Here is a 12,467-nt window from a genome sequence, read left to right as displayed (position 1 = left end):
AAGAGAAGTTAGAACTTGATTTGCATCAACTTACCAACGAAAGGAGCCAACTACGCTTCGACCTTAAGGATAAGAACCAAGAACTTCAAGCAATGAAGGAAGAGAATGATAGACAAAGGAGTAAAAGGAAGCGTGCAACTGAAGGGTATCTAAGTGCTAATTTTAATTTAGAGGCTCATGATGAGAGGTTGGAGCAAGCTAATGCGGAAATTGCAAGGTGGAGAAGGCGTTATGAGAAGGCTTCCCATGACAAAGCGGAATCCGAGAAAAATCTAGAAGCTGTAGTCTTTGAATTAACTGATAGGACTAAAGATCAAGAGGATGAAATAAGGAACCTCAAATATGATCTTCAAGAAGCCCTCAATGCTGAACAACAAGAACGCGCAAGGAGACTAGTCACTGAAGAAGCACTTTTACAGCGCACCGATGAGTATAATAGAGCATATCAAGCCATGGTATCACTTCGGGAAGTGTTCATGAGAGAAAAAGAGATACACGAGGCAGCCTTGAACGAAAGAGACTATTGGAAAAGACAATACACAATTGTTTCTACAGCTTACGAGCATGTGAGCATGGTTCCTAAGATGCTTGAAGACTATGAGAAATGTCGCGATGATTATGATAAGCTAGTCTTTTTGTGTAATGATTTAATTCAAGATATTCCAAAGAGTTTGGCAAAAGCAGAATCATCTCCTATCATCCTTCCCGAAGAAGTCAGAGAGTTCATGAAGCTTTGTAGAGACATGGTGGACAAGTTCCAAGAAGACATCCAAAGGCGTTCTTAGCTTTATGTTATTTCCTTGTTGTTTTTATTTCAAGTACTTTTAATTTAATTTATTTTTGAGTATTTTAATTTCATTTTCCCTTTCCTTTTTGTAAACCAACAATGAAGTGGTATTTCCTTTCAATTAATAAAGTGTGTTTATTTTTTGCATTTTACTTATTGTTCCTACAATATTCACCAAATAAATATATGCGAAAAAAAAAGAAGAAAAAAAGAAGAAAAAGAATAAAAAAAAGAATGTATATTTACTATAATAATGTGGATAAGACATGAACATAGCATAAGCATAGCATGCATATCATGCACATCATATTTATTTCAAAAAAAAAAACATAAGAAAAACTATCTTCATATTCAGTCACACCATTGCAACTCAACCGCGGATTCAGACAAGATCTCAAAAGAAAAAGGCAATGGAACAATTGGAACAGAACCAAGCCGCCCTTCGTGAGGAAGTAACCCAGCTGAAAGGTACTGTGGATGAGATTAAGGGAGGAATGGCTCAAATGTTGAGCTTCATGAAGGACATTAAGGATGAGCAGGAAAGAGCGAGGGAAGCTCGGAATCGGTACGAGGAGACGCCAAACGATGGCAATCCACTGTTAGGATATGTTCGAGGCTTTGACCCTCATAAGTCAAACACCCACTCATCAAAGAGGGTTACCAAAACCCATGAAGAGGGAGAAGCCTCCCATGAAGGATTCATTCCCGCTACTCAGAAAGAAGGGGCGCCTCGCACTGTTCGCATCCCTGCTAACAATCCACCTAAGGATGAGGACTATGTGGATTTACAATATGGGGAGGTAGACGAGCCGAATCAGGAGTCCCAACATAAGCAAACCCAAGCTGATTCTGAAGAGAGCGCTAGAAATAACGGACAAATCAAGGCGCTGGAAGAAAGGCTGAAGGCAGTAGAAGGATACGATGTCTTTGATGTGGATACCTACGAAATGAGCTTGGTGCCGGATTTGACTATTCCTCATAAGTTCAAGATACCTAACTTTGAGAAATACAAGGGACTTACATGTCCTAGAAGTCATCTGCGCATGTATGTCAGGAAGATGGCTGCTTACGCCAGTGATCAAAAGCTAATGATGCATTTCTTCCAAGACAGCCTGAGTGGGGCATCTGTTGAATGGTATATGCAGTTGGAAAAGGCACATATCCGAAGCTGGAACGACCTTGCTAATACATTCCTAAAGCAATACAAGTACAATCTGGACATGGCACCCAATCGGATGCAACTGCAGAACTTGTCCCAGAAAAAGGAAGAGTCATTCAAGGAATACGCCCAAAGATGGCGAGAACTGGCGTCTCGAGTCCAACCGCCACTATTGGAAAAGGAGCTGGTTGACATGTTTATGAGAACTCTGCAAGGACCATATTACGATAAAATGATTGGAAGCGTATCCTCGGGATTTTCAGATCTAGTGGTTATCAGAGAAAGAATTGAGGACGGAATCAAGGATGGGAAGATACAAGGTGCTTCATCTAACTCTTATCACTCTAAGAGGCCCACCTCAACCTTCGCTAAAAAGAAGGAAGGGGAGACCAATGCAGTAGTGCACCAAGAGTTTAGACCTCCCATGACATACCCACCTCAACAAAGATTCCAAGGCCCCCCGAGGAAGTTCGACCCTTTGCCCACTTCTAAAAGTGAGATACTGAAGTATCTATTAAATGAGCAGTTAGTGGAACTCAGGCCTATGCCACCTCCGATTCCCGGAAAGACTATGCCCAACTTCAAAGCTAATGAGAGGTGTGAATTTCACGCCAATTCTCCGGGGCATACATTGGAAAAATGTTGGGCCTTTAGGCACAAGGTTCAGGACCTGATAGAGTCAGGAGCAATTGCTTTTGACAAACCTAATGTGAAGACAAACCCTATGCCCCGCCATGATGGCGCAGTCAATGCAATAGAGGTAGTCACCGAGCAAGAGTTTGTTCAACAACGGAGCTCCCCCATAGATGCCCTTAAGAGGTATCTACTTGCAAAGGGGTTCGTCCTCGAACATAACGAAGCCTTTAAGACAACCTTGCAAAGACTCGTGAATCAAGGGTTAGTTCAGTTTAAAGAATATCCTGAGGAAGAGTATGTGGCCATGCTGGACAGGAATGAACCGTTAATGATACCAAGGCAAGGGGCAAGGAAGACATTGATCATCCCTTGCGCCAAAGCCACACTGCTGATACCCGCACAAGTACACACTAGGATTATCCCAGTCAGGGATCCATACCCTGTGGACAAGATGAAAGCAGTCCCGTGGGAATATGAGTCTAATGCTAGTACCGATGTGACAAACATCGTCGGGCCTGGGGGTATGACTCGTAGCGGTCGCATATTCAATACTGCAAAATCAAAGGAGAATTCAGCACAAGCAAATGATCAAGATATTGTGGTCCCTACTGAAAGAAGCACACCCATAGACAAGGAGATCACTAACAAAGATGCCGAAGAATTCTTGGCATTAATCAAGAAAAGTGATTATAAGGTAGTGGATCAGTTGCACCAAACTCCATCCAGGATATCACTCCTCTCGCTGTTAATTCATTCAGAAAAACATCGAGACACCCTGATGAAGATCTTGAGTGCTGCCCATGTAACCAAAGACATCACTGTAAATCAATTTGATGGAATGGTGGCTAATCTTACTGCTGGGGCATGCTTAAGCTTCAGTGAACACGAGTTGCCCTCACAAGGGAAAGAGCATAACAAAGCCCTGCATATCTCCATACAATGTGGGAAAGCTCATCTGTCTAGAGTGCTGATCGACACAGGGTCGTCATTAAATGTGATGCCAAAGGCCACCTTAGACAAGATAGATTTGGAAGGACTGGTAATAAGACCAAGCCGTCTGGTGGTCAAAGCCTTTGATGGGTCACAAAGCCCGGTGTTTGGAGAGGTGGACCTCCCTGTGGTAATAGGCCCTCACACTTTCTGCATCAATTTCCAAGTAATGGAGATTGAGCCTGCCTATACATGTTTATTGGGACGCCCTTGGATCCATGCTGCTGGGGCATTTACCTCTACCCTGCATCAAAAGGTGAAATTTGTGGATGGAAACTCTATAGTAACCGTCAGTGGGGAGGAGGACATATTTGTCAGCAATCTAGACTCATACCGATACATTGAGGCTGGGGAAAAAGCATTAGAGACTTCGTTCCAAGCACTAGAGATTGCCACTGCTGTCACACTGCCAATTGAGAAAACGCGAAGGGCGGTAACATCCTGGAGAGACCTGCAAGACACAAAGATGGAAGGCTGGGGCAAAATTCCAGAAGTGCAAGAGAAGAAAGATCGTCTGGGGTTAGGATACCAACCAACAAAGAAGGCTGCAAAGGAAGAGCAACGATTCCCTACGATCGCACAGACTTTTGTCAAAGGTGGATATGAGCATGTATCCATGATATCTAGCATGGAGGGAACGTCCAATTTCATCCGGATGATTAGGCCAGGAGAACAACTTCAAAATTGGACAAGCTTGGAGATACCGGAGATAGTTTACGTTTCAAAGTAATTTGTTTTTGTCGTGTGTTTTATTTCCCTTTCAATTATTAAAAAAAAAAACAATGTCGCTCATGCCTCGCCCGAAGCATAGAGTTGGTTTATAAGGGCCCCCATTTACTTTCAAAGTTAAGTTTATGAATAAAATTATCGTTTGCATTTGGTATCGAAAACTTTGTCTCGTTCTTGCATTCACTTTCTCGAAATGACATTCTTGCATAAAACCAAAGCACAATCATAATTGCATACTAAAAAAATAAAAACATAAACTTGTGCAGATCACCTTCTAACATCACCGATAATAATACTGCTGAAACTCAATATAAATTCGAGACTCTCGCTGATCAGTCTGAGGAAGGGGATGAGGAAGACGATGAACTTCCAGAAGAATTGTCAAGGCTAATGGATAGAGAATCCAAAAGCATGCTCCCTCCTCAAGAAGCAATCGAAATCATAAACTTGGGCACCGACAAAGAACCCAAGGAAATCAAGATTGGGGCAACACTGAACGGGGGCATAAAAGCAACACTGGTCAAACTCCTCCATGACTATGTGGAAATATTCGCTTGGTCATACCGTGACATGCCTGGGCTGGATACAGACATCGTCGTGCATAGGCTACCACTCAAGATGGAAGGCTGGGGCAAAATTCCAGAAGTGCAAGAGAAGAAAGATCGTCTGGGGTTAGGATACCAACCAACAAAGAAGGCTGCAAAGGAAGAGCAACGATTCCCTACGATCGCACAGACTTTTGTCAAAGGTGGATATGAGCATGTATCCATGATATCTAGCATGGAGGGAACGTCCAATTTCATCCGGATGATTAGGCCAGGAGAACAACTTCAAAATTGGACAAGCTTGGAGATACCGGAGATAGTTTACGTTTCAAAGTAATTTGTTTTTGTCGTGTGTTTTATTTCCCTTTCAATTATTAAAAAAAAAAACAATGTCGCTCATGCCTCGCCCGAAGCATAGAGTTGGTTTATAAGGGCCCCCATTTACTTTCAAAGTTAAGTTTATGAATAAAATTATCGTTTGCATTTGGTATCGAAAACTTTGTCTCGTTCTTGCATTCACTTTCTCGAAATGACATTCTTGCATAAAACCAAAGCACAATCATAATTGCATACTAAAAAAATAAAAACATAAACTTGTGCAGATCACCTTCTAACATCACCGATAATAATACTGCTGAAACTCAATATAAATTCGAGACTCTCGCTGATCAGTCTGAGGAAGGGGATGAGGAAGACGATGAACTTCCAGAAGAATTGTCAAGGCTAATGGATAGAGAATCCAAAAGCATGCTCCCTCCTCAAGAAGCAATCGAAATCATAAACTTGGGCACCGACAAAGAACCCAAGGAAATCAAGATTGGGGCAACACTGAACGGGGGCATAAAAGCAACACTGGTCAAACTCCTCCATGACTATGTGGAAATATTCGCTTGGTCATACCGTGACATGCCTGGGCTGGATACAGACATCGTCGTGCATAGGCTACCACTCAAAGAGGGTTGTACACCTGTCAGACAAAAACGTAGAAGAGTTCGGCCTGACATGGATAACAAAATCCGAGAAGAGGTACTCAAGCAGTTTGACGCAGGTTTCCTCGCTGTAGTTGAATATCCGCCATGGATCGCCAATATAGTGCCAGTACCTAAGAAAGATGGAAAGGTACGCATGTGTGTTGATTACAGAGATCTAAATAAGGCAAGTCCAAAGGACGACTTCCCACTGCCGCACATAGACATACTAGTGGATAACACCGCGCAAGCTTCAGTGTTTTCATTCATGGACGGATTCTCGGGGTATAATCAGATTAAAATGGCTCCCGAAGACATGGAAAAAACCACCTTCATGACCTCCTGGGGTACCTTCTGTTACAAGGTGATGCCTTTTGGATTGCGAAACGCTGGGGCAACATATCAGCGAGCTATGGTCACACTGTTCCATGATATGATACACAAGGAAGTTGAGGTATATGTAGATGACATGATCGCTAAGTCCTATACTGAAGAGGAGCATCTCACACACTTGCGAAAGTTGTTTGAACGCTTGAAGAAGTTCAAACTAAGGTTGAACCCCAACAAGTGTACATTTGGCGTGAGGTCGGGAAAATTGCTGGGATTCATAGTGAGCCAACGAGGCATAGAGGTAGATCTTGACAAAGTAAAAGCCATACAAGAAATGCCCGTCCCGAGGACAGAAAAGGAGGTTCGTGGTTTCTTAGGGCGCTTGAACTATATCTCAAGGTTCATCTCACACTTAACTGCTACGTGTGAACCCATATTCAAGCTACTAAGAAAAGATCAACTAATCAAATGGAATGACGATTGTCAAGTAGCTTTCGAAACCATAAAACGTTACTTACAAGAACCACCAATACTCGTACCCCCGGTGTCGGGAAGGCCATTGATCATGTACCTCACTGTCCTCGACAGGTCCATGGGATGCGTACTAGGGCAGCAGGACGAAACAGGGAGGAAAGAACACGCTATTTACTATCTTAGCAAGAAATTCACCGATTGCGAGTCCCGATATTCACCGTTGGAAAAGACATGTTGCGCCCTAGCATGGGCCTCCAAACGTCTAAGGCAATATATGCTGAACCATTCCACATGGTTAATATCGAGGATGGATCCTTTGAAATATGTGTTCGAGAAACAGGCTCTCACAGGAAGAATCGCTAGATGGCAAATGCTATTGTCGGAATATGACATTCAATACGTCACCCAAAAAGCAATAAAAGGGAGTGTATTGGCAGAACATCTAGCTCATCAGCCCATTGAAGAGTATCGATCTATGAAATTCGATTTCCCTGATGAGGACATTATGCTGGTAAGAGATTATGAAATACCTGGGCCCGATGAAGGACCCGAACCAGGACTGGTGTGGACTCTCACGTTCGATGGAGCCTCAAATGCATTAGGACATGGCATAGGGGCAGTCTTGACATCTCCTGACAATCGTCACATACCTTTCACGGCGAGATTATGTTTCGACTGTACCAACAATATTGCAGAATATGAAGCATGCATATTGGGTCTAGAAGCCGCGATTGATCTAAGGATTAAGTTACTCGAGGTATATGGGGATTCAGCATTAGTAATCCACCAAGTCAATAAAGAATGGGATACACGTGATGCAAAGCTAATCCCATACCGAGACCTCATACTAGAACTAATGGCTGAGTTTGAGACCATCACTTTTAACCATATCCCGAGGGAAGAAAATCAAATGGCCGACGCACTAGCAACACTTTCCTCTATGTTTAAAGTAACATGGCCAAATCACGAACCTCGGATAACGGTCAGACACTTTGACGAACCAGCCTATTGCCTTACGATCGAGAAACAAGCTGATAACAAACCCTGGTACCATGATATTAGGGAATACCTGGAGAAACAAAGGTATCCAGAAAACGCCTCCACAATTGACAAAAAGACGCTAAGAAGGTTGGCATCTAAGTTCTTCCTAAACGGCAATGTCCTATACAAGCGAAACTACGATTCAGTATTACTAAGATGTGTGGATAAAAATGAGGCCAAAGAGATCATCAAGGAGGTCCATGAAGGAACCTTTGGGACTCATGCAAGTGGACATTCAATGGCAAGAAAGATATTAAGAGCAGGCTACTACTGGTTAACCATGGAAGCTGATTGCTTCCAACATGCAAGAACATGTCATAAATGCCAAATATATGCTGATAAGGTACACATACCACCAAATCCGCTGAATGTGCTAAGTTCGCCATGGCCATTCGCAATGTGGGGAATTGATATGATAGGAATGATCGAACCTAAAGCCTCTAACGGACACCGATTCATATTGGTTGCTATCGACTATTTCACCAAGTGGGTCGAAGCTGCTTCCTACACTAATGTAACAAGACAGGTGGTTACTCGGTTCATCAAGCATAACCTCATTTGCCGATATGGGATCCCAAGTCGAATCATTACTGACAATGGGTCGAACCTGAACAATAATATGATGAAGGAGTTATGCGAAGAATTCAAAATTGAACACCACAACTCTTCATCATACAGGCCTAAGATGAATGGCGCTGTTGAGGCTGCAAACAAAAACATCAAGAAGATAGTACAGAAAATGGTGAAGACATACAAGGATTGGCACGAAATGCTTCCCTTCGCCCTGCACGGTTACAGAACTTCAGTACGTACATCCACAGGGGCAACCCCTTTCTCCCTGGTCTATGGTATGGAAGCAGTCCTCCCTATCGAAGTGGAGATCCCATCATTAAGAGTCCTAGCCGACACAAAGTTAGAAGAATCGGAATGGGTAAAAACTCGTTTTGATCAGCTTAATCTCATTGAAGAAAAGCGACTGACGGCTTTATGCCATGGGCAGCTCTATCAGAAGAGAATGAAAAAGGCATTCGACAAAAAGGTCCGCCCTCGAACTTACAAAGAAGGAGACCTCGTTCTCAAGAAAATCTTACTGCCCCGACTTGATGCCCGAGGAAAATGGACACCCAACTACGAAGGTCCATATGTCATAAAAACGGTGTTCTCAGGAGGAGCACTCGTCCTCACTACCATGGATGGGGACGAGCTACCACATCCGATCAATTCAGATGCAGTCAAGAAGTACTATGCCTAGCAGGGGCAAGATTCCAAACTACGAGCCCAAGACAATTCATGAAGGATGGGAAATCGAGCAACCATCAACTTCCAAAGTCAAAGGATTACTGGGGCCCTCGATAGTAAAAGAGCAATAGCAGTATTAATATCATTTCTATTTGTCATTTTTCTTTCTTTCATACCTTTTGTACACTCGCCAATTCAAGGCAACAATCAATAAAAGTCTTTTCCTTTCATACTTATCTTTTCATCATTTCAATACCAAGTGCAAAGAATAATTTATTTCTCATAAACTTTAAACTTCGAGCTTAAAACAAGAAACTTACAAACCATCAGACTAAAATAGAGGGGACGAAACCACGACATCTCCGGTAGTCAATATACGCCTGGTCCTGAAAGCACTGCAATACCCCGGTAGATTAACCTCAGACGATCTGAGTTAAGACCCACAAAGCTGCTCGTAAAAGCTAAGCAAATCCAATGGGTGACAGAAGATAATGCATCAAAGCCATCATACATATTCATATTCATGTACTCACATATGAACCATTTGCATAAACATGCATACATCTACAACAAATCATAAGCATATACATTCGCAGAGCATCATTTTACAGATGAAGCTTGGCTTCTCTGGAATCCTATTTCAAACTCTATTTTCAATTTCAATTTCAAACCAAATCGTAACCCTCGCGTTACGTCTTATCACGGCAGTGATAACGGCAATTTAAAACCAAATCGTAACCCTCGCGTTACGTCTTATCACGGCAGTGATAACGGCAATTTCAAACCAAATCGTAACCCTCGCGTTACGTCTTATCACGGCAGTGATAACGGCAATTTCAAACCAAATCGTAACCCTCGCGTTACGTCTTATCACGGCAGTGATAACGGCAATTTCAAACCAAATCGTAACCCTCGCGTTACGTCTTATCACGGCAGTGATAACGGCAATTTCAAACCAAATCGTAACCCTCGCGTTACGTCTTATCACGGCAGTGATAACGGCAATTTCAAACCAAATCGTAACCCTCGCGTTACGTCTTATCACGGCAGTGATAACGGCAATTTCAAACTAAATCGTAACCCTCGCGTTACGTCTTATCATGTTAGTCCCTTGGCAATGATAATGGCACCTTCAACTTCAATCCAAATCGTAACCATCGCGTTACGTCTTATCACGTTAGTCCTTTGGCAGTGATAATGGCACCTTCAATTTCAAATCCAAATCGTAACCCTCGCGTTACGTCTTATCACGACAGTGATATGGCACCACGTTCTCCAGCAACGCATCTACTCCACACTCCGCAATATCAGCAAATTTCAGGGTACTCTCAGTGTTCAATAACCTTCCCCCTTCAGGTCGCAACAGGCAAGCAAGCCTGTCCGTCCCTTCAGGTTTAAGAATATTGAACAGGGGCAACTGTCATACCCCAAAATTTTCCCCATCTACTTCACTTACAAAGATTCAAAGACTAGGGTTCCATTCAAGCTACATTCCTAGTCAAGAGCCTTCTAAGGCTAGGGTTTGAGATTCCTCTAAAGAAGGATCAATGAGATAAGGCTCCTAATCAAGGGTATATGGTTTATAGTGATCTAATTTAACCCCATGGGAAAAGTCAAAGCATCATTCCAAAAGTTACCTGCTCAAACAGTCACAAGATCTGCAATCAACTGATTCAAATCCAAAATCAAGGCATGATCCAAACTTCTAACCATTGCTCACACAACAAGTATGGGGATGTATATCCATCATTTGATCAAAGCTTGATCATGATTCCATTAAAAGAAACTCAGAGATGAACAAATACAAAAAGGTTCAAATTAGGGTTTCTTTAGGAGAAAGTCAACCCAACTTTGACTGGGCATAACTTTCACATGGAACATCAAAAATTCCCCACTCAAAGCCTATTTTGAAGGAAATTGGATTCTCTACAACTTTGTGTCTCACAAGCCAAGGCCAAAAATGCTTCATTTAAGAGATACAAGGCAAAAGATTACAGGTCATTTCCAGGCATCCTTCAGAAACAGTTTTTTTCCAAAGAAGATATGATCAAGATAAAAGCTTCAAATGAAAAATATATTCCAAAGGGGCTTGTAGAGGACACTTTGAGGTTTCTGAAAAGTATTAGATCTCCCTCATAGCTTAAAAATTGAAGGAGATATGCTTGATCAAAGTCAGGTGATTTTGAGGGACCAAATGTGAAAAAAGGAGGGTTCAAAAGTGAAATTCTTACAAATGGGCCTACATTTTATGACCCAAACTTGGTCCACAAGCTATCCAAAACATATGCCATGAATTATATCATTTTATTTGATTTTACATAATTTTATTTCATTTAAAATTAATTTTTAGTGATTTAAATTAAATGAAAAATCAAATATTTGGTAGAAAATATGTTTTGATTATTTTTTAATCAATGTTAATGACAAAATATATTACTAATTTCGTGGTAATTGGATTAGGGAAGGATAAAATCAAATTTAGACCAAAATAGTAACTTAAGATTCAAGAAACTAAATCAAATATTCAAATATGGCAAGATTGGATTCATTGAGTTTTGGGCTCTCCTTTTTAACCTAATCCACTCTAGTATAAGTAAGGAGCATAAGGGATCGAATCAGGGGTTGGAAATCGAGAGGAGGCAGAGCTGCAAGAACACAAAAAAATCCACCAAGAACGTGAATTCGGTTTGGGACAATTCGCGACTTACAAGAAGTTCTAAAGGTTGCAAAAGGTCCCTGGGATTGTTCTGAAGCTGTGAGGATCATTACTCTGCTTCAACACCCCCAGAAATATCTCATATTCGCCCAGGTAAGTCCTTCTGAAAATCTCTTCGATCTGAACAATATAGGCATCCTCATTGAAATTTGATTGCATAATCTTGCCTGTTTTAATGCCATGAACGTTTCTGGATGACTGGTTTGCTGTTTTCATGCTTCGTTTGTGTGTCGCCATTAACGCCGTTTTGAGCTATTAGGGTTTCAGTTTAGGGCTTTTCTGTAGGAGTTAAATTAGGGCTAATTGATGGTATATCTGAGTTCGCGTGGTTGGTACGAGGGTAACCATGGGGTCGCGAAAGATTTATGTGGACATATGGGCTATTCGCTATTATGGAAGTAAGTTAGCTACGAGTGCGTTCATATCCAATTCGTAGCTAAAAACGCAGGTTTGTTGCAGGTCTGGTCGAGGAAGACGATAACGTGTCATAGCGTAATAGGCGCGTTTGAATCTCGCGCCAATTTCCATGCGTGTGCGCTTAGATCTGATATTATGTAATAGGCGCGTATAGTAAACAACTAACCACGTTAGTTGAAGTGGTAACGCGCGTTGTGCATAACCCAGGGGTCCAGGGTTCGATCCCTGGCCCTTTTCCCTATTATTTTTCTGAATGTTTCTTTGTATTCCAATGCGCGTATCATCATGGCTTCCACCATAAACCCTCAAGATCTCACCCTAGAATCTCCACTAACCAGATCTGACGCCTCTGATTCTGTGACCATACCATATACCCTAATTAGAACCACACTGAATAAAACCTTAATAAAAACTTAATAAAAATCTAATTAATTTG

The 12,467-nt window shown here is 41.9% G+C and overlaps 1 protein-coding gene across 1 annotated transcript; it reads left to right on the top strand.

Annotated features, from left to right (window-relative positions):
- Positions 1–2,670: 2,670 nt before the first annotated feature.
- On the top strand, positions 2,671–5,909 carry LOC131605403 (uncharacterized). The gene is made up of 2 exons (XM_058877761.1): positions 2,671–4,005; positions 5,772–5,909. The coding sequence occupies exons 1-2, from the start codon at positions 2,671–2,673 to the stop codon at positions 5,907–5,909; spliced, it is 1,473 nt and encodes a 490-aa protein (XP_058733744.1).
- Positions 5,910–12,467: the final 6,558 nt, after the last annotated feature.

Source organism: Vicia villosa, linkage group LG5 (genome assembly GCF_029867415.1).
Source record: "Vicia villosa cultivar HV-30 ecotype Madison, WI linkage group LG5, Vvil1.0, whole genome shotgun sequence".
Lineage (NCBI taxonomy): Eukaryota > Viridiplantae > Streptophyta > Magnoliopsida > Fabales > Fabaceae > Vicia > Vicia villosa.
Note: the sequence above shows the minus strand (reverse complement) of the source record. Positions and strands in the feature narration are given on the sequence as shown.

Coding starts and splice junctions, on each gene's coding strand:
- LOC131605403 (XM_058877761.1), top strand. CDS start 2,671: ATGCCCCGCCATGATGGCGCAGTCAATGCAATAGAGGTAGTCACCGAG. Junction 4,006..5,771: donor TTGAGAAAACGCGAAGGGCG/GTAACATCCTGG, acceptor GGCTGGATACAG/ACATCGTCGTGCATAGGCTA.